The 21,317-nt window shown below is 47.7% G+C and overlaps 1 protein-coding gene across 14 annotated transcripts in view; it reads left to right on the top strand.

The window, feature by feature from the left end:
• The window catches only part of MARK3 (microtubule affinity regulating kinase 3), a 114,807-nt gene extending 105,783 nt beyond the window's left edge, over positions 1 to 9,024 (top strand). For 7 of the 14 annotated variants that reach the window (XM_044932892.1, XM_025271143.2, XM_025271137.2 and 4 more), the window contains 4 exons: positions 85 to 342; positions 4,233 to 4,259; positions 5,524 to 5,568; positions 8,070 to 9,024. In XM_044932892.1, coding sequence (XP_044788827.1) covers positions 85 to 342; positions 4,233 to 4,259; positions 5,524 to 5,568; positions 8,070 to 8,415 — 676 coding nt within the window. In that variant the 3' untranslated portion in view covers positions 8,416 to 9,024. The remainder of the gene's footprint in view (positions 1 to 84; positions 343 to 4,232; positions 4,260 to 5,523; positions 5,569 to 8,069) is intronic. The other 7 variants (XM_025271145.2, XM_025271144.2, XM_025271138.2 and 4 more) reach the window with 3 other exon arrangements.
• The last annotated feature ends 12,293 nt before the right edge of the window (positions 9,025 to 21,317 follow it).

Raw genomic sequence — 21,317 nt, 5'->3', positions numbered from 1 at the left:
ATAAATGTTTGTGTGCCCTGTTTGCTACGAAGCCAGGATTTTGTGAAGAAAGATCTAAGAGTCTGTCGTTTGCTGATCTCCTAGCACTATTCCTGACCAGAGAGCTCCGGTCGCTTCAACACACAGTATTAGCAGCAGCACCACCCCAGATCGAACCCGGTTCCCAAGAGGCACTGCCAGTCGTAGCACTTTCCACGGGCAGCCCCGGGAGCGGCGCACGGCCACGTACAATGGCCCACCTGCCTCGCCCAGCCTGTCCCATGAAGCCACACCGTTGTCGCAGACTCGAAGCCGAGGCTCCACTAATCTTTTTAGTAAATTAACTTCCAAACTCACAAGGAGGTAAGTGCCAGGTGGTGCTGGTTGGTTGGAGCAAACACAAGGGCAAAAGGAGAAATGTTTTCCCCTCCATTATGTGAAGCCACTGCCCAGATGCTTTTCATTCTGCCTTTAGCTCACATTTTTCTGGTTTGTATATCTAACTCTGTACTTCTAAAACCTTTTAGAAGAGAAATTATAGAGCCCCGAGTCCTTTTCACAACACTGAAAGTTCTCTAGCGTTTGGGAAATTGTTGTTCCTTAATTACCGTTTCTGTTAATCATACACCTCTCCACATGGCGCGGGCACTGCAATTTAGCAAAACCCCAGATCTGCTGTCGTCCAGCGGCTGGTGCCCTGCAAGCTGCCACTGAGGAAAACTGTGTGGTCTGACCCCCAGTAGACACAGAGGGGAGACACAGTGCCTCTTCTCTCATTTCATCCCAGTGTCATGGAGGAGCACTAAGTTCCTGGGAGCTTAGATCTGGACATTGCTCTCTGTTGGCCTCAGGTATAACGAGAACAAAGCCGCATTCTTCTGTTGTGTAGTTTTGGAGATAAAGTCCCTGCTTTATCCCCAGGAAGAACTAGTATCTGGTCATGTATGAAATCTTTTGTTTGTCCAGTTGACTGTCAGCTGGGGCCTTGGGAGATCTCTAAGGCGCTTTCCTTGCAGAAGCTAGTCTAGAGGTTGCTAAGCCTGGAAACATTGGCCACTACGAGAGGACAGAGAGAAGACAGCACGGCGCACTGCGCTCAAGAAAGCGAGGGCACCTTTAGCCAGGGCCACTCGCCGGGAGCCTCCACCCGCTGCAGTTCCGGGATACCTGGAGGAAGTCCTCTGTACTGGAGCCTCTCTGTGCAGTAGCCTCTTCTCCAGGTGTCCTGCAGATTTGCCTGTGAGGCCCTCACAGGGCAGTGATGGGGCCTTCCCAGCGTCTGGAATGATAGATGCCCTCCTCATTCCTCACTTCTCTGCACTCCCTGTGGTGCATTATCCTGCTGATGTGTTCCATTCCATCTTTGTTACTTAACTGTAAGCTGGATATCACTTGGCAGTCTCCTTAATGCTTCCAGTGATGTTATTTTAAATCCGCCATCTAAAACTTAGACAAAATGGGGCTTTCCTGGCAGTCCACTGATGAACACTTCACCTTCCAATGCAGGGGGTGAGGATTCAATCCCTGGTTGGGGAACTAAGACCCCACATGCCTCAGGGCCAAAAAGACAAATTGTGAGACAAAAACATAGTAACAAATTCAGTAAAGACTTTAAAAATGGTCCACATCAAAAATAAAAAAAAATTCAGACAAGTCACATTAAGCTATCTTTCCCTAGATTATCTGTTCATTGTCAGGATGTTGAATACCAGATTAAGGAGGACTTCAGATACCCACTGGCAATTGACTAGAGGTCAGAGGAATAAAAAGTTTCTGGTCTACTCTCTTATTCTCTTCGTAGCCCTTTTGCTGAGACCTCCCATTCCAGGATGGGCTAAAGAGCAGAGTGGTCCAAGGGGCCTTTACAGATTCGGGGCACCCATTTGTGAGCAGCAGGAGAGACAATGAGTTCAACCCAAGGAGAGTCTGATGACCTCAGAATAACGCATTGCTTCCTTTCAGGGTCATTCCAGGGGCTCTCCCAAGCCTCCCTGTGCCTTAGCTCCTTCCTCGGAGACGAGGCTGCTTAGTATCAACTGGTATTTTGCCTTCTGGTGCCCCAGCCCAGAGAGGGGCTGTGGCAGTCAGGTACACTGTCTAAGCTCCGGTCACAGGATGATCAGCTTTGTGTCCTTAGGCTTTGGTCTCAGATGGGCTCTTTAAATAAAGCCTTGCACATCATTAAAATCCTTGTATTTATTTGTCTCCTTTGTGTTCTTTTGTCTTGAATTCTATCATTGATAAAAGTAATATCAGCCACAATACATCAAATAACTTATTATGTGCTAACAAATAGAGGTCTGTACATTTATCGATATGGAGATACTTGTTTTATATACCTGTGTATGTGCGTATACACACATACATTCTCTCTCACACATTTAATCTCCACAGTCTACCCCGTGGAGTACACATTATCCCCAGTTCTATAGAAGAAACTGGAGGTAAGATTCAGAGAGACTAAGGCACATGTTCAAGATCCCACGGTAGAAGAATGCTGAGTCAGGTCCATGCTTCCAGGAGAGGCCCTTGATCCCCACCACATAGTGTCCCTGGGAGGGAACAGTGAAGGGCTGTTGTGGATGTGAGTCCTTTTCCCTCATTTTCTAATTGTTTATTTTATGTATTTGAATTGAAATTGAAGGCTGGGGCTCCTTGTTAAAAATATTCTAGAGAGGGTCATCTAACTATGATTTCCACCCCCAGGTTTTTTCAGAAAGTCTTGTTCGTTAGTTTGCAGGCAGACTTGGAGCCTCCTGAGGTGCTGTACTTCTTTTGTAGTCAGTTCACTCTTAAAAGCAGCCAGCGTCCTTGCTGCTTCAGCAGCATCTTATCCTCCCCTAATGATGGTGCTGATCCAAGTGCTAATGCCTGAAAGGCTCAGGTGTGGGCACTCGAATGCCGCAGGGGAGACCTGCCGGGACGTGGCAGAACAGGGCCTGGTGTCCGAGCTCGCCCTCTGCCCCCGGCTGCGCACTGGATAGTGTGAGCGCTTTAGAGAGCCTGTTCCCCGCACGCGCAGGGCCCTGTGCCCCGAGACTTCCTCCTCTTGATCCCTCAAGGGGTTTGTGAGAGGACAAGTTAAAATCAGTCCTATGACACCTGAGCAGTCCCCTTGACTTTTCTCAGGTAGAAAAATTGGAAATGAAAATAGGTCTTAAAGACCTTTTAATCAGTTTTCACAGGCATGTTTCCTACTGTGTGTAATCCATAGTGTACTACTGTTGATCTGAGTATGGAGTAGATGGTGGTTATCTCCAGTAGTTGTGTACTTTTCAAATTGGTAGGTATCTGAAGCAGTGCCAAAGTCATCCCAAATTAGAGAAAAATAAAACAACAAAAAGAAAACTATTAATTCAGTCACAGCAAAATACTTATGCGTACTTCCTGTGCTGCCACAGATCTGAGATTTAGAAATATCAGTAGTTGGACAAGCCCAGGACGCATTCACCCAGGAATGCTTATCGTGTGATCATACAGACCTGAGCCACAGCTGGAAGTTTTCTTTCGTCAAATTCAGTTCAGTACAACCTAAACATCTCCTTAAATTTTTTAACAAGCAGAGTCAGTTCTTTTAAATACAGCTCTTTCAGTGTATTACTTAAAAATGAAACCCCCAATGTTGTCATTTAATTTTCTATCATTTTGGTATAAAAGCTTTAAAAAGTCTACTTCATTTTAAACTCCCAGAAGCTTATTACAGTGCTGTATGTCAATTATATCAAAACTGGAAGGGAAAAAAAAATTTCCAATGACTTTTTTTCCCTCTCATTAAAAAGTGATTTATATCGAGTCACTGTAATAAGTATTGATTCTCTTCATGGATAAACATTTTATAATGACATTTTTAATGTTTCTGAATAAGGTGATATTTTTTGTTCAAAGATATTTTGAAAATTGAGAAATGTTATTTTATTTCTAGTACATTGAAAATAGCTTTTCTTTAATACAAGATGTTGAATTTTATTATCTTAAGGTGTACCCATCTGAAGAACCTTAAAAAATTTAATTGTAGATACTGTCAATATTTACTGCTAGGTTTTTTCTTATTAGTACAGATTTTTTTATATTTAAAAGACACTCAGTTATTTGTGATAATTTTACTTTTTCATCAGATGTCATTGTTTTCATTGTTCATTGGGCAGGAGAGGAGCCCTGTTTTACTTGCTGGTTTTATTCTGTGTGTAATTAACTATTTAACTGTGCAAGTCATTTTTGTTAATTTTTTTTTTTTTTGGCTTAATTTCTTTTAGAAACATGTCATTCAGGTTTATCAAAAGGTAGGATTTATATATACACATTTTTTATTCAATCCTCACCCCGAAATGGCTCCTGCAATTAACATCAGGTTTGGCTTTGTAGCCCTGTTTTTTTCCTTGAAAACTAAACTTTCTGCTGAGAACTAAATACTTATTTCTTTGAAAGGAAATTGGAGAGAAAGAGATTAACTCTGTCAGGCATCTTAAAAGGGACTGTTGCACCCATGTAACAAGAGGCCTACGCATGCTCTGTGCATTTTCTTCATTTGGTAGAATTGTTTAGCATCCAAATAATTCTTCTTCATACTAATAACACTTAGCATGCTTCTGTTGGAAGAATGAGATGTTCAGTAACAATATGCAATTAATGATTAGCTCCAGGCATGCAAAAGGTAAGTGGTAATTGTGTTGATTTTTTTTTTTTTTTTTTTAATTTCATGGAGGATTGCATTAGGGAAAAGCTAAGAGTTGTAGAGTAAATAGTATTGTATCTAAAAGGCACTTTCCACCCACCTCTGAAGAAAGTATGTCTTATTCTAGTAAATGTTACTCTTACTAGGTGGATATTTTGTGATGTGACAGTCAAGAGACCAGGGGCACTGCTCACCCTTTCAGGACACACGCCCTTCAGGGGAAAGTGGCCATTGCAGCCTTGTTGTGCCCGCACCTCTCAGTTCCCCAGAGGCCAGGCCATGGGTTTACCTGAGATGCCACAAGTGGGTCACAGAGAGGCTTTATTCACGGGAGTTCTTTGTCAGAAACTGCAGGAAGAGTGCTTTCTTCCTTCCTTCTTTCCACTCTGATGATGTAATTGGAAACGCACTGTACTTTGGGGCTGGAGATGGAAATGGCAACCCACTCCAGTATTCTTGCCTGGAGAATCCCCATGGACAGAGGAGCCTGGTGAGCTACTGTTCATAGGGTCACAAAGAGTCGGACATGACTTGGTGACTAAGCACATACTTTGGGGAGTGATTAAAAAGTCAGAATAACTCCACTAGAAAGCCATGCATGTGCAGAGATTCCAGAACTGGGCAGGAATACCTGTTGTGTATATGAAGCAGATGTGCAGCCTGCCTCCTGCACAGCCTTTGTGGGCACACAGATGGTTTTTGGCTGAGTCACACCTACGAGAGTAAGAATTGTAATGAGCTCAACAGGTGACCAAAAAGTGCTTCGGGTTCGTTTTATAATGTCTGTTTATATTGGGGTTGGTCGTGTTCTGGTGTGTAAGATTTCTTTTCTCTTTCCCACTTCTCTGTGCTTCTGCCTTCTATTCATTGAGGCTTCCAACTGAATATGAGAGGAACGGGAGATATGAGGGCTCCAGGTGAGGGAAATGATTTTTACTTAAAATATTTTATAGGTATTTACTTCATTTCTGTGGCAGAGGCAACACTTTTCGAACGTTCTGCGTCATATCCTTGCTCCACGTGGGGTTGCTTAGGGAGGGCAGCAGTCTGTGGTCAGGAAGCGTGTGTGCTGGTGCCCGGCGGCCACGCGAGGGCGCTGCGGTGCCACCGCCGCCTGCACACCGCCCAGCCCCGTCAGGTTCACGCTGATGCTTAGGTGTTAAGGTGCCATTCCTCCTGCCTGCGCGCCTCTGAGGTCCAGGAGTCTGGCAGCACTGTCGACATGTGAATACTCCTGGCCTAGTTCTCGTCTCGAGGAAGGAAAGCAGAATATTCAGGAGAATGTTCTTCTTTTCTTTTTTTTTTTTTTTGGCCTTGCAACGTGGCTTGTGGGATCTTAGTTCCCAGAACAGGGATTGAACTCGAACCCTGGCCCCAGCAGTAAAAACACTGAGTCCTAACCACTGGACCTCCAGGATTAAGTGTGTGTTTTTTCGTGTGTGTGTGTATATATATATAAAATAATTATGTGGGGCATTCCCAGGAGGTCCAGTGGTTAGGACTCTGAACTTTCACTACCAACAGCCTGAATTCAGTCCCTGTTCGGGGAACTAAGATCCCACAAGCCATGCAGTACAGCCAAAAACATGAAAAAAGAATGATTATGTGGTTGAGTGGGTTTTGCTTTTAAGTTTTGTTTAGCTGTCAGTGCATGGATTTGGCTGCAGAGAGAGTGACCAGATGGACTCAGGACTCTAGATTTCTTCCACTTGGGCCCCTTTTTTATACCGGTCACCACCGTGCTGTTTGAGGTCCTTGTTAGCTTTCTTCCTGAGGCACAACTCTGGTCATATGACTTCCCTGAATGGAAGCCTGCGGTGGCCCCATCGCCTGATCGAGCATGTCCACACGAGGCCCTGTGTGGCCTCAGCAGCTTCAGTTTCCCCCACACACAACCTCCTCAGCTGAGCAGAAGTCTGGGGCGAGAGCCAGGCAGCACCCCCAGCCTGCCCTGGAGCAGGTCTAGCTGCCCTGAGTTTGTTTCCAGCCCCGGTGGGGGCGGGACAGACCCTTCTTCCTGGTGTGCTGAGGATCAGGGGCTCGGGACACATTCTGTGATTGCCTCTGCTCAGCAGGCAGGCTTAAACCACCTCCATCATGTTGTTGAAAGCCCCCGGGCTCTTCATAGCTCTCCTCAGACGCTGCTCCCCACCCCTGCCCTTCCTGTCCCTTCTCTCAGTCCTCCCGCGAGGCGGGCTCTGCCTCTCTGCGACTAGCAGACTGCCCGTGCCTCACCTGTGCTGCGGCTGTGTCCCTGACCCCAGCTCTGAGTGCCTTTGCTTTTTTTTTATAATAGCCTATGTCATATTTAACAGCACTTTATACTTAAGAAGCTTTCAAACAGTTTTGGTAGATGTGAACCAAACTGCGTATTCTCCTAGCAGGTGGATGACAGGGAGGGCTACGTACATAGTAAAACCCATAGTCCACCCTTAGCACTGATGAATTTGCCAAAGGATTGAGTGTATTAACATACATACACTGGGAGGTTTTAATGATCGAGAGTGATAGGTATTCACCATCCTAATTGAGACCTCCAGAAACACACAGGAGAACGTAAGTAGCGGTTCCCGGCAGTAATGATTAAATGCTGCGGAGCAGACCTGGTGGGCGCCTGTTGGAGTTCCTCAGAGAGCCGTGCCTGGGGCCGCAGCCTGCACTTTGTGAGTCTGTAGGGTTTGCATTTAGACCAGTCATTTTAGTGCTCAGCAGCAAATTAGTCTCAACATGTCACTTTCCTATTTCAGTAGTAAGAATTATTTTTAACTGTGATGTGTTAGAAGTTTAAATGAACAGAATAGAAGGAAAGATGCTGAGGTTTTTGTAGGGGTCTGAGAGAATGGCCCAACTGCCACCCAGCTCTGTTTAGCAACTGGGGCCATTTACAGGGAAAGTGATTTTAAACTCTGTTGTCACTGATTGTCCTGAATAACAGTGACAGTGGAGGTTATGATGAGTTGAATTTTTAAAAACTCGTGGGAAAAGCAGCCAGGCGGGGCAGAACTGGAGGCTGGCCTACTAACGCCACCTCCCCGAGCTGGGCCTGTGAAGGGCTGTGATGGGCCTTGCCGCCTGCAGCCAGCCCGGATGACAAGGGCTGGGCTCTTGGAGATGTGCTCAGATCACTCTCTACCTTGCCTGACTCCCAAGGATTCTGTTTAATAAATTATTTTCTTAATTTTCACCAGATGACTGGTGAAGATTTTTCAGCCAGGTAGATTTTTTGTGTCTTGGCTTATGATGGGATGGGAGAATGGATAGATAGATGAATGCTTCTCACAGAAGGAACTGATTACCAACGGTGAGCCTCTGCAGGAACGACCCAGGAATCGTTTATCGTGCTGCATTGAGCTAGCTAGAATAGGGAAGGCGGGGTTTCCTGTGCCGTTAAGAATAAACCTGCCACTGTGCATTTCAGTCGCAACGTGTCTGCTGAGCAAAAGGAGGAAAACAAAGAAGCAAAACCTCGTTCCCTGCGCTTCACCTGGAGCATGAAAACCACTAGTTCCATGGATCCCAATGACATGATGCGGGAAATCCGCAAAGTGCTGGACGCCAATAACTGCGACTATGAGCAGAGAGAGCGCTTCTTACTCTTCTGTGTCCACGGCGATGGGCACGCGGAGAACCTCGTGCAGTGGGAGATGGAGGTGTGCAAGCTGCCAAGACTGTCTCTGAACGGGGTCCGGTTTAAGCGGATATCAGGGACGTCCATAGCTTTCAAAAATATCGCTTCCAAAATTGCCAATGAGCTAAAGCTGTAACCCAGTAATTATGGTGTAAATTAAGTAGCAATTTAAAGTGTTTTCCTGAACACTGATGGAAATGTATAGAATAATATTTAGGCAATAACGTCTGCATCTTCTTAATCATGATATTAAAGTCTAAGGACGAGCGCACGCCTGGGAGCGAAAGCTGGCCTTTTTTCTACGAATGCACTACATTAAAGACGTGTGACACGCGTGCCCTCTGTCTCCTCTCCGTTGCCTGAAGTCAGCGTGTGACACCTGTCTCCACGGGCCTCCTGTCTGTGCGGGTGTGAGCGTGCACGGTGTGCGTGTGTGTAGTGCTACAGAAGCATCTCCTTACACTGGCAGCCAGAGTTTTTATGAGTACCTCTGTGGGAGATTATTTGGTGCTAAAACATTAAAATTGCCAAGGAGGAAAATACTGAGTTACTACTAAGAATTAACTTTAAGACTAGTTGATAATTAATACAGGTTTACAGTTCATGCCTGTGGTTTTGTGTTTGATGTTTTGTGGGGTTTTTTTTTTAGTGCAAAAGGTTTAAATTTATAGTTGTGAACATTGCTTGTGTGTTTTTCTAAGTAGATTTCACAAGATAATTAAAAATTCACTTTTTCTCAGTAAAATCTTGCTTTGTCTCCTGATGCTGTATTTAAGACTCAGATTAAGGCAGTGACTAAAAGTATGTGTTTTTGCCTCCACCACCACCTTGAACAAAAGCAAATGGAAAGCGTGTGAAGGCCAGGCCACTTTTTCTTATTGTGGATCCTAATATTTTGTCATTTCTAGCATCTTCTTTCCCCAAAGGCACTGAAGGGAGAAGACGGCCCACATGGCGACCAGAGCTGGATGGGAGTGGGGCGTGGCTGTCTGCCTCACCCTCGGGAGTCACGTGCGCCCCTGCGTGGAGAAACGCCAGGCCTTGGCTGTTCTGGGTCTGTTCTCCAAGAAGTATGTAATTTTCCTCTCTTGTTCATTGTGATTCAGGACATGAATTAGACCCACAGCCTTTTCCCAGCTGCTGCATGATTACGCAGAGAGGATACTGAGGTCATCGGTCAGTTTGACGCCTCGGTCTCCTGGGAATGCTGTGCCACTGATGGCTGTGGGTTCTGGGCTTGTCTGTGGTCCAGAGGACAGTCTGGACACAAGGTTGTCAGTGCTTACCGTCTACACAGGCAGGGAGGTGTATAGGTGTTTGGGATGCATCCCTGACCTCTTAAAGTTTACGTCCTAATAGGGCAGCAGTCAGTAAACAGTGATCAAGTGTCTAGTACAGAACAAAGGGGTCAGTGGCACGAAGAAGACCAGTGCAGGGTGAGGCATCCAGACGTCCCGGGGTTTGAGTGGTGCCATGTTAAATGGGGGACGGGTGAGGATGAGGTGCTTTAGCCGAGACGTGGCTGCAAGGGAGGCACCCGAGTCTGTGTCTGGCCGAGGCCAGAGTGCACCGTGGCCTGGAGCAGAGTGGTGGGGGTCAGAATGCCCACCTGGGCCACGGAGGCCACACCAGTGTCTGCTCTGAGATGGGAGATGGGGAGTGGGGTTTCGAATGGAAGAAGAGTGGCCTCAGGCTTTCAAATGCTTGTTTTGGCAGCTGTATTACAAAAAGGCCAGAAAAGCCATTTGCAGGCTGTCGGCAGTAATGAGGTAAGAGGTGATGCCGTCCTGGCAAGACAGTGGTTGGATTCTGGGTATGTTTTGAAATAAGAGTCCATTTGCTCCTGATTGCAAGTGGGTGAGAAAGAGCCAGAATGGTTGTCCCTTTTTTTTTTTTTTTTTTTTTGGCCAGAGGAGTAGAAAGTACAGGGTTGCTGTCCATGGAATGGAGCAAGTTGTGGGAGCGTTTAGGGGTGAGAGAGCAGGTGTAGACACAGTTTGAGGTATCTTGAGGTATAGGTGGTGACTGGGGGGAAGACCCCAGGAGCCTTACGCGAGTAAGAGGACCAGAGGAGAGGACCAGCGCTGAGCCCTGAGACGGTGCTGGGGGAGGCCAGGAAAAGAAGGGGGCCCGGCGGGAGGTCCCTGTGGTCGGGGGAGGCCAAACTGGTGGGCCTGAGTCAGGGGTCAGGGAAGGGTGGCGGGGTGAACGCCCTGTGACCTAACAACAGAGCAGATCCTTTTCACCTTCCTGGAGCTTCATGCTCTAAAGGACAAAGGGAATACAAAGTTCTCTTAAAGGAGTTTAATTTCTCTGATTACTAATCTGTCATAAGCTATCTCTGTATTTTAGTATGTTACTGACCCAATGAGAAATGCTATCTTTAGCACTAGTGTTCACCTGCAGAAGTCATCTGAACTGGTCATATTTAAAGGGCTCCAACAATACAGGTTTGATTTTAGTGGCAGCATAGATAGTGTTACCTTACTGAGATTAAAATGTGAAATCTCATCCATTACTAAAGGACCCATGTCCTTCCTTGAGATACTGTACCCTCAGGATAGAGCATTTTTATTCTTCATACAGTGAATTTTGAAAGAGAATATTCTAGAGTACTTCAGTCACTTGAGACAAAGCCATATTTTTTTGAATCCCCAGAAGTGAGATAAGATACCTGGCGGGGCCATGCTACTGTTTTTATTTACCCGACACCCAGAACGTTTTTTTATTCCTGAAAATAAGGCTTATCTCCTAGTTAGGTTGACTTCCTGCTCATCTAGATCAGGCACATCGGTGGAACCAAGACAACATTCTTTAATGACAGGCCTTGTCGTCAAACTGTCCTTTTCATTTCCAAAAGTGAAAACCTGTGCAGAAAACTGTTAAGAAACATGACTGAAACTTTCAGAAGAACAACTGTGAGCGCTTTCACAGCATACTGCTCCAAAAACCTAGAGAAGATGATGCTTAAAAGAAAAATTTCCCTCTGTGCAGTATGAACAAGTTGCCATTGCCATGGAAACTGCCCCTGGAACACCCTCTCCCAGCAGTTCTTGCTCAGTGAGTGATGCTTGGTGACCGTGGGGTTCATGGAGCTTCTGTGGCTCCGCGAGCAGCACCAGAGATGCCAGGGGGCACATCTGTGAGGTGCTGCCTCCTGGCCCGGCTCAGGCAAGACGGGCAGCAGGTACAGGAAGGGCTTGAACGCAGGGCCCAGAACTTTGCTCTTCTGGGTTTTGTTGTTGGGGTGGGTTTTATTACTAATTGGCCGCGAAATCCTTTAGACAGTTCAGCAGCCCTTTAAGTGGGGAGAAAAGTGGTAGCTTTGAAGGGAGCGACGTGAAGAGCGTGGCATGCCTTGCAGGCGTTCTGATGGTGCACAGGTGAGTCCAGGTGGGTCTGTCCCCCCAGCACACAACCCGGCTGTCTCCGCCAGTCCACGAGGAGGCCAGAGGCCAGCAGCTCTGTGAATTGGTATTGGTTTGCCTCTTGAGAGACCAGAGGCCAGCCAGAGGTGACAGGAAACTAGGCCTCACTGTGTCCCCAGGGGAGGGAGCTCACTGGGTGAGGGGGGCATGTGGAAAATGGGTTTTGCTGGGAGAGTCTGAGACTTTTCTTCAGTTTGGGCCCAACTCTCAGGACGCTAAGAGTGCAGCAGTGGCCTTAGGGCCCAGGAGAGATAGTAGACGGGGCATTTTGAGGAAGCCTGTGTGAACTCAAAAGTGAACGTCCTCTGCCGGGAAGGGGGCCGCTGGCCACCGTGGGGCCTCTGCCTGCTCCTAGCCACAGCGGGGTCAGTGCCGCCAGAGGGGCCAGGGCGGAGCAGGTAGGGATCAGAGTCCCTCCCCGTGGTCCGCAGAGCCCTGTTCAAACGTGGGTCACGCAGCGTGCCCTCGCGTTGTATGCCGTGCACCTGGGCGGCCTCTCCAGATCCCAGCTTCTTAACCTTGGCTTTCCTCCCCAGAAAGTTGGCATGTTTAAGGTGTCTCACGCTGGGATGCTGGCCGGGGCCCCCAGACAGCATGTGCAAAGCAGGGCTCCTGGCAGCCGTCTGGAGGTCAGCAGCTGCCCAGGTGCAGGCCCTGTTAGGCGGGAACACGGCCTAGTCCTTGTCTCTCCCCTCCCGGCTTGCCCAGAACTCAGAAGTCCCTGAACAGCGTGCTCTGGCGCTCAGGAGGGGACCTGCCCTGCCTGCAGAGACTTCGTGAAGACATTCCACCTGTGTCTGTAGGGTTCTGGGCTCAGAGCCCACTGTGAGGAAAGTTGACAGGCCCATGCCAGTGTGCCCAGAGGACAGGGAGAAGCGGTGGGCCGGGTGTGAGCACCAGGCAGGAAGCTGAGGGCGCCTCACCTCCTCTGGGCTCGAGTCTCCTCCTCCGCCGATGCCGGCCACTCCCGGGCCTGCCTGCCCCACTCAGCCCTGAGTGGCCACTGTGCCCGCCCCTGCCGCCCTGACAGCCAGCAGCAGTTACAGGTTTCTCTTGTCTGTCTGCTGTTCTAGACTGTAAGCGCATGGGGCAAGGAGCTTGGTCTTTTTTTTTTTTCCTTCCTGTAACCCAAGGACCTAGCATGGTGCCTGGTACATAGTACAAAAGAGGTATTCATTGGCGACAGTGACGAAGCACAGGCCCGAGGGTCTGGGACACATGAGGTGGCTGTTCTGAGTCGCCCCCGAGCCGCCTCTCCCCCGTCGGCCCAGGCTGAGACAGGCTGAAACAGGCTGCAGCTGCAGGGAGTGGTGTTTGGTCCGGACAAGGCCCATCCTGCTTGATCTCCAGCAAGTCTGGGCCCTTCCTGTGTTGCAGACGAGGCCCAGTGGTGGGGTGAGAATGGAGCCCGTGGTCCCACTTGGGCCGGTGCTCTTTGCTCTTCACCCGCCTGCCTGTACAGTGCAGTGTCATTCAGTCCAGTGTCATTCAGTCCAGACCCTGCAGGTTCCTGCAGACGCCGAGGAGGAGGCCACCCGGTGAAAAATCGGCCATGAGATGCGAACCTTCAAATTGAAACGCTTGGCTGGCGCCTTCCTATGGGCCCGGCCATGAAGCATCACACGGTCAGTGTGGCATTTGGGTTTCAGTCCCTTGAAAGAGTAGCGACCTGAGGCTCGCCAGCGTGTGAGGTGTGTTCAATCAGGAGGTTAGTCAGGATTCACTTGGGCATCAACAGCGGCCCCCACCATCTCCTCTGTTTAGAGGTGGCCCCCACCAGTTACCTCTGACTGCTTAGTCACAAGCTGGAGCCTCCCGCAGACCAGGGTCACCCTGGGGTGGAGGTTAGACCAGACCACACTTGCCGAGACGACCCAGTCTCGGGGTGACAGCAGGGGCCACTGGGGCCGGATTGGCGGGTCTGATGCTGTCAGCGTTGGTTTGGTTGCCTTGTGGGTTTTTTTGTTGTGGTTTTTCTGTGGCTGTCTGTGTGACAGGGCTGGGTGGTTACATGCTCTCGTGCCCTCCCCAGCTCCCTGGTATCCATCCCTGCAGTTTCTGACTGGTGACACACACAGGCCTTCGTGGGGGTGTCACGGAGGGAAGAGCTGGCGGAGCATCCGTACCCAGCCCATGCCGTGCCTCCTTCCTGCCCCCTCCGCCCGCCCTCTTAGAAAGGAAACCTGCAGCTGCTCATCAGGAACTTCTCCTGCTCTGGGGGCCTCTGGTGCCCGGGTCTGCGGGGAGTTCTGGCGGCTGCTGCCTTTTCCTGACGCGTCGCAGCTTCCTACACCACCCTGGCGCTCTCCTCTCCTCGGCAGCTTTATGCTCAAGGCTCCAGTGTTTGAAGATCAAAATTGTATTCCTTCCCTGAGTTTTATCACTCCAGGTGATTACTGTCCTATTTCTTTTCAAGTGTTTCAGGACAAGATGGGAAGAGTCTCGTTGTTTCTACGTTTGTGTGTTCACTTAGCAACACTCACACTAGGGGGTTCAAGGTGGGACAGCTGCTCTCAGAGGGCCCCATGCTGAGTTCTGAGGATCCAAGAATAAGGTAACAGCCATGTTCTCTTGAAAGTTCCCTCACAGGAAGAGGGACACAAGCACAGCCGCGAAGCCTGGCATGGCCAGTGCTGCATAAAGGGACGCCGGGCTCAGGGCTGAGCAGGAAGCCCAGTCCAGGTGGAGGAGGCCGGTGGAGACGAAGGAACGACCAGACGCCCCAGGTCACCCAGTGGAAGGGAGGGACTGAGTAGCCTGTGCCAAGGCAGGCACATGGACTCACCGCGTCCCCAAGTCGTGGGGCAAGTGTTGGGGCAGCAGTGGGCTCAGTGCTGCTCTGTTCCGTTGAGGGGACACAGTGCTGCCTCCAGACCAAATCAGACCCTGCTGCCCTGGGCAGCCAGGTGCTGGGGGCCGGACAGGAGGTATCCGGTGTGGCCCGTGTGGTCCTCCCATTCTTTCCGGAGTGAGGGCTGCACTGGCTGCCCGTCGCCCTCTGGAGGGTGCTGCCAGCGGGCAGGGGGAGGTGTGAATGCATTCCCATGCAGGCGTGCTCTGCATGGAAGGAAGCCGGGAAGTGGGAGCATGTGCAGTCAGTCCTTTGGGGCCAGGAGAACTTGGTAGAGGGACCCCCGGGGGTCGTGTCGCAGCACCAGAGCTCCAGCCCATCCACCAGCCCAGACGCACCCTGTTCCCTGACGGACTGTGTGCTGCTCCCTCCTCTGTCGGCCTGCAGCATCCAGCTCCACTGGCATCCGCTGCCTCCTGTCTTTGGTGTCCTCCCCTTTAGCCCAGCTGGCTTCTCTCTGCAGCCCCAATACCCTGGGTCCCTGGGTCCTCTCCTCTCCTCTGAGCTCTGGAGACTCCGCATGGGCTTATCTCGTGGCTTAGCCTGTGAGTAGAGGGTGGGAGTCATGTTATCCTGAAAGAGCATGCCGGACATCCTCTTGTCTTGACCTTGCTCAGGATGTGGGGTGTGTTTTGAGTTTCCTAGTCTCGCAGTATTAATGAATTGAACCAAAATACTGGAACAGGACTAGAGAGGCAAAGTTGTGTTAGTGTCTCTCATTGATGCTGGAGAATAGGGGAAAGACGTCAGCACCTGCATCCTCTCTAGTCTGGAGGAAGGAGGAGGAGGCAGGGCCCTGGCCCCCCCTGCTGAAACGTTTCCACTCTGAGACAGACACTGCACTGGTGCCGTGACTGTTGGCGTTGCATGCAAGTGGCCCCAGACGGTCAACACTTTCAAGTGTGGATGAGTAAGGCCCACCTTTATTATGGTCTTTTGAAGCTGTGATTCTCTTTGAAGTGTTGGGCAGTTGATGGGTCAAAAGTATTGACAAAACCAGACTTCTTACTCCATTAGAAACTTGATAGTTTGTTTATTTCCTAAATGGTACATTTCTAAAATAACCAGGGCATGTATTAACACAGACCACCTGTACCAGACACAGGAGCAGCCCAGTTTGGGTGGGGTGGGACGAGTGGGGAAAGGCCTAACGCCTGACCCCATAGCCAGTGTGGGATAACGTGCACGGAGGAGGATGGCTGAGGGCCTCCTTTTCTGTTTAGTGAGAAAGCAGGTTTAATCAGGGACATACTATTAAAAAGCAGAGACATCACTTTGCCAACAACAGTCACTATGGGCAAAGCTGTGGTTTCTCCAGTGTCTCATACGATGTGAGCGCCTCCGTAAAGAAGGCTGAGCACTGAAGAATTGATGCTTTCAAATTGTGGTGCTGGAGAAGACTCTTGAGAGTCCCTTGGGCAGCAAGGAGATCCAACCAGTCAACCCTAAAGGAAATCAACCCTGTGTATCCACTGGAAGGACTGAAGCTGAAGCTCCAGTAATTTGGCTACCTGATGGGAAGATCTGACTCGTTGGAAAAGACCCAGGTGCTGGGAAAGACTGAAGGCAAGAGAAGGGGGCAACAGGTTGAGATACTTGGATGGCATCACCAACTCAATGGACATGAGTTTGAGCCAACTCCAGGAGATGGTGAAGGACAGGGAAGCTTGACGTGCTGCAGTCCATGAGGTTGCAGAGAACTGGTCTCAACTTAGTGTCTGAACAAAACCACTGTGTTCCATAGACAGAATGTGGGCCATCTCAGAAGGTGAGAGTGACCCCAAGGTATGAGGATGTCAGTTTTTATAGGGATGGGTAATTTCATATGCTAATGAGTAGGAGCACTCCAGCTGTTTGGGAGAAGGGGCAGGGATTTCCAGGAATTGGGCCACTGCCCACTTCTTAACCTTTACTGTCTGCCTTGGCAGTATGGTGCCTGTGGCTGTGTCACTTAACTTTCTGACGTGTTGCAGTGAGCATATACTGAGGCTCAAGGTCTAGTGGAAGTCCGCTTGTCCACCGTCTTGGACCTAGATGGTTCTAGTCAGTTTATGGCATGTTCTTGGGCCATGTCGTTCTTCTAAAGGTTGTGCCAGCCCCCTTCCTAATTCACTCCTCAGAGATTTACTCCCCATTCTTATGGAAAGCAGAGGGACAACAGTCTGTCTTCTGTAGCTGCTTCCGGGCTGAGTAGGGGCATCGACCCTGCCTGTCAGGGAGTGAAAATCTCTGGATGCCTGATCTAGGGGCCCCAGGGGCAGGACAGCTCCTTGTTTTGAGTAGGTATGGCCTGCAATCCTCACACAGCCATTATCTTGATGTGGAATTGTTATAACTGCTTCCATAACCTTCCTATTTTTGAAGATGAAGCATTTTTGTAACAGCATCAGGGTACAATAACTGTAAACGACAAAAGACTTAAAAGGCACAGTTAAACATCTGATTACAGTGTAATTGATAATCTTAGTTACTGATATGACATACAGCATTTTAAGGTAACAACTAGAGCTCTAGCACATGTCCAGATTTTAGAAAGTATGTAATTTTTAGAATTTCTGCATTAATAACATCCATACATTTTTAAATTAAGAATTTTTTATTGGGGTAGAGTTGCCTTACAATGTTGTACAACAAACTGAGTTAGCTGTATGTATACATATATCCCCTTCCTCCCACCCCCAAACAGTATGTTTTTAAGTAGGATTATGACTTATGTGATAATGCTCTCCATGTAATTTAACATGCTAAATAATAGTAAAATATTTCTCTCTGAGATGCCTCAGGGTCCCTCTGAAGCGTCCCCAAATTAGCTGAAAGTCAAAAGAACTTTTGATTAAAATTTGGGATTTGGAAAGTTTGTCAGAAAGTTTCAAAATACTTGATCAAATAGGATTTCTCACTGCTGAAACCGTTTACCTCAGATTGGGACTTGAACCCGTGTGGCTAGGACTCAAACCCACATGACTGGTACTCAGAGTCAGCCAAAACCCACAGTACCTGGTTTGAGGACCTAATGAAGCTCAGGTTCTTGATGTCTCTTCACAAAGAATTCAGTGAGACAAAGTGATAGGTAAGAAGTGGATTTATTCAGATTCAGAGAGAAGCATACTGCGCAGACAGTGTGGACCATCACAGAGGGTGAGTTCAGCTGCGAAATGTGGTTAGTTTGTATAGGCTGGGTAATTTCATATGCTAATGAGTGGGAGGATTATTCCAACTATTTGGGGGAAGGGGCGGAGATTACCAGGATTTGGGCCACCGCCCACTCCAGTTCAGTTCAGTGGCTCAGTCATGCCTGACTCTCCGACCCCATGGACTGCAGCACACCAGGCCTCCCTGTCCATCACCATCTCCCAGAGCTTGCTCAAACTCATGTCCATTGAGTCCGTGCTGCCACCCAACCATCTCATCCTCTGTCGTCCCCTTCTCCTCCCGCCTTCCATCTTTCCCAGCATCAGGGTCTTTTCCCATGAGTCAGTTCTTTGCATCAGGTGGCCAAAGTATTGGAGTTTCAGCTTCAACATCAGTCTTTCCAATGAATATTCTGGACTGATTTCCTTTAGGATGGACTGGTTTGATCTCCTTGCAGTCCAAGAGACTCTCAAGAGTCTTCTCCAACACCACAGTTCAAAACCATCAATTCTTCCAAACTCAGCTTTCTTTATAGTCCAACTCTCACATCCATACATGACTACTGGAAAAACCAGAGCTTTGACTAGACGGACCTTTGTTGGCAAAGTAATGTCTCTGCTTTTTAGTATGTTGTCTAGGTTGGTCATAGCTTTTCTTCCAAGGAGCAAGTGTCTTTTAATTTCATGGCTGCAGTCACCATCTGCAGTGAATTTGGAGCCAGAGAAAATAAAGTCTGTTTCCATTGTTGCCCATCTATTTGCCATGAAGTGATTTGGAACCAGTCTGTTCCACATCTGGCTCTAACTAGCTTCTTGATCTGCATACAGATTTCTCAGGAGGCAGGTAAGATGGTCTGGTATTCCCATCTGTTTAAGAATTTTCCATAGTTTGTTGTGATCCACAAAGTCAAAGACTTTGGCTTAGTCAATAAAGCAGGAGTAGATGTTTTTCTGGAACTCTCTTTTCTAGAACCGCCCACTCCTTGGTCTTTTAACAGAAGGGAAAGATGAAATAGTTTGGGTTTCCCTGGTAGCTCAGAGGTTAAAGCATCTGCCTTCAATGTGGGAGACCTGGATTCAATCCCTGGGTTGGAAAGATCCCCTGGAGAAGGAAAGGGCAACCCACTCCAGTATTCTTGCCTGGAAAATCCCATGGACAGAGGAGCCTGGTGGGCTACACTCCACGGGGTAGCAAAGAGACACAACTGAGCGACTTCACTGGAACTGTCATGGCACCTCTGGGTGTGTCATGTCACCAGTTGATTGAGGATCAAGGTCTAGTTTTGTCTAGTCTTGGTCCCTTTTAATTCTAATGGGTTTATGTTGTGTCCTTGGGCTATGTCATTCTTTCAAAAAGTGTGCCCTGCCCCTTTCCCTCCCATTACACTATTTATTTGCTTCACTGGTGGCTCAGACAGTAAAGAATCTGCTTGCAATTCAGGCAACCTGGGTTCAATCCCTGGGTTGGGAAGATCCCCTGGAGAAGAAAATGGCAACCCACTCCAGTATTCTTGCCTGGAGAATTCCATGAACAGAGGAGCATGGTAGACTATAGTCCATGGGGTCGCAGAGTTGGACAGAACTGAGTGACAACACTTAAAGTTATAAGAGATCTCAAAAGCAAATACAGATGACTTACACAATCTGTTATCAGAGGCATTCCAGGACTTCCTGGTGGCCCCGTAGCTAAGATTCTGCACGTCCACTGTAGGGGCAAGGATTCTGTCCCTGGTCAGAAGTTAAAGGACATTCCAGGAAGGCTTTGTTCCTTTTTAACAGAAAAACCAAATCCAGGTGTTACTTTACCTTACTCCCAACATACTAAATAATACTAGCTAAATATTTCTGTCTGGGATGCCTCAGGGGCCCTCCCGAAATACCTAACTAAACTCAATCCAATCTTAGAAAATCCTGATTATACATAACTTTTCAGTATTTTTTCATTCCTCACACCTTCTTTTACTGAAAACACATGCTTTCCTTAAAAGTTTTTCCATGTTGAGTTATTTTTCTTGCTGATACATTAGCAATAGATACAAGGTCTATTAAACCATGGTACATAACATTGATGACATCAGTTTAGTACTAAATATTTTCCAGATGATGTGAAACTGAAGTTCATTCTGGCCAGATTATTTTCTGAGTATTTATATACATGCTTAATTTTCTTTAAGTCAATTTTATGAATTAATTTTTGCCAGTACCGTACATCTACAAGACACATACAGATACATTTGAACAGGTAAACACAGAGGCCTCATAGTTCCTGTTCTAAAATTTAGCCATGAGTCAGGTACAGCAGTATAAACCCATTAGTCTGCAAAAGAGGTTGGATTGAAATTGAGTTTCTGGCAGATGGAACAAATCAAGCTTATTTGTCTCACTGGCTAAACCCTTTCTACTAATATTTATGGAAAATGCTTAAGATTTTTGTTTGTCCTTGACAAGTTCCAAATTATTATTAATTTGTGAAGATGTGTCTGTGTGGGTTATTAGTTGCAGCACATGGGATCTTTTGTTGCCACACACAGGCTCTAGTTTTGGTGTGGGGACTTAGTTTTTCCTTGGCATGTCAGATCTTAGTTCCCTGACCAAGGATCAAACCTGCATCCCCTGCTTTGCAAGGCAGATTCTGGACCATTGGACCATCGGTAAAGTCCCTGTTCCAAATTATTTACTCCCCCTTTCAAAATTTGCATTTTATTATTTTTAATGAAATAAAGATGAATATTTTTAATGATAAAAGGTACAATTCACAGAGAAGATAGATATCATAAACCATTAGACATATAACAACAAAGAAACAAAAATAGATAAAGCAAAAATCGTATCAACCTTATATCCTACACAAATCTATTTAAAATGTTGTATCTCGCTCCTTGTTATTGGATGTCCAAAGGACATTTAGAAAACTTAACCAAAAAAAGATAATTAAAAAAAAAAATTACTTATTTTCAAAAAGATTTTTTTTTTGGTGATTCACTTAAATACATATATTATTTTTGAAATTATTTTCCATTGTAGGTTATTACAAGATATTGGGGCTTCCCTGGTAGCTCAGCTGGTAAAGAATCTGCCTGCAGTGCAGGAGACCCTGGTTAGATTCCTGGGTTGGGAATATGCCCTGGAGAAGGGATAGGCTACCCACTCCACTATTCTTGGGCTTCCCTGGTGGCTCAGATGGCAAAGAATCCACCTGCAATGCGGGACACCTGGGTTGGATCCCTGGGTTAGGAAGATCCCCTGGAGGAGAGCATCGCAACCCACTCCAGTGGATTGGGTTGGGTTGGACAATCCCCATGGACAGAGGGGCCTGGCGGGCTACAGTCCATGGGGTCACAAAGAATCGGACATGACTGAGCAACTAAGAAGAGAACAAGATGTTGACTAGAGTGCCCCGTGCTGTACAGTAAACCTCTGCTGCTTGTGGCATGTCTATTTTTTTTAAATCTGAAAGCGAAAGAGTCGCTCAGTCGTGTCTGACTCTCTGTGGCCCCTTGGACTGTAGCCCTAACAAAAATTCTCCAGGCCAGAATACTGGAGTGGGTAGCCTTTCCCTTCTCCAGGCGATCTTCCCAACACAGGGATTGAAGCCAGGTCTCTCACTTTGCAGGCAGATTCTTTACCA

Source organism: Bubalus bubalis, chromosome 20 (assembly GCF_019923935.1).
Source record: "Bubalus bubalis isolate 160015118507 breed Murrah chromosome 20, NDDB_SH_1, whole genome shotgun sequence".
Lineage (NCBI taxonomy): Eukaryota > Metazoa > Chordata > Mammalia > Artiodactyla > Bovidae > Bubalus > Bubalus bubalis.
Note: the sequence above shows the minus strand (reverse complement) of the source record. Positions and strands in the feature narration are given on the sequence as shown.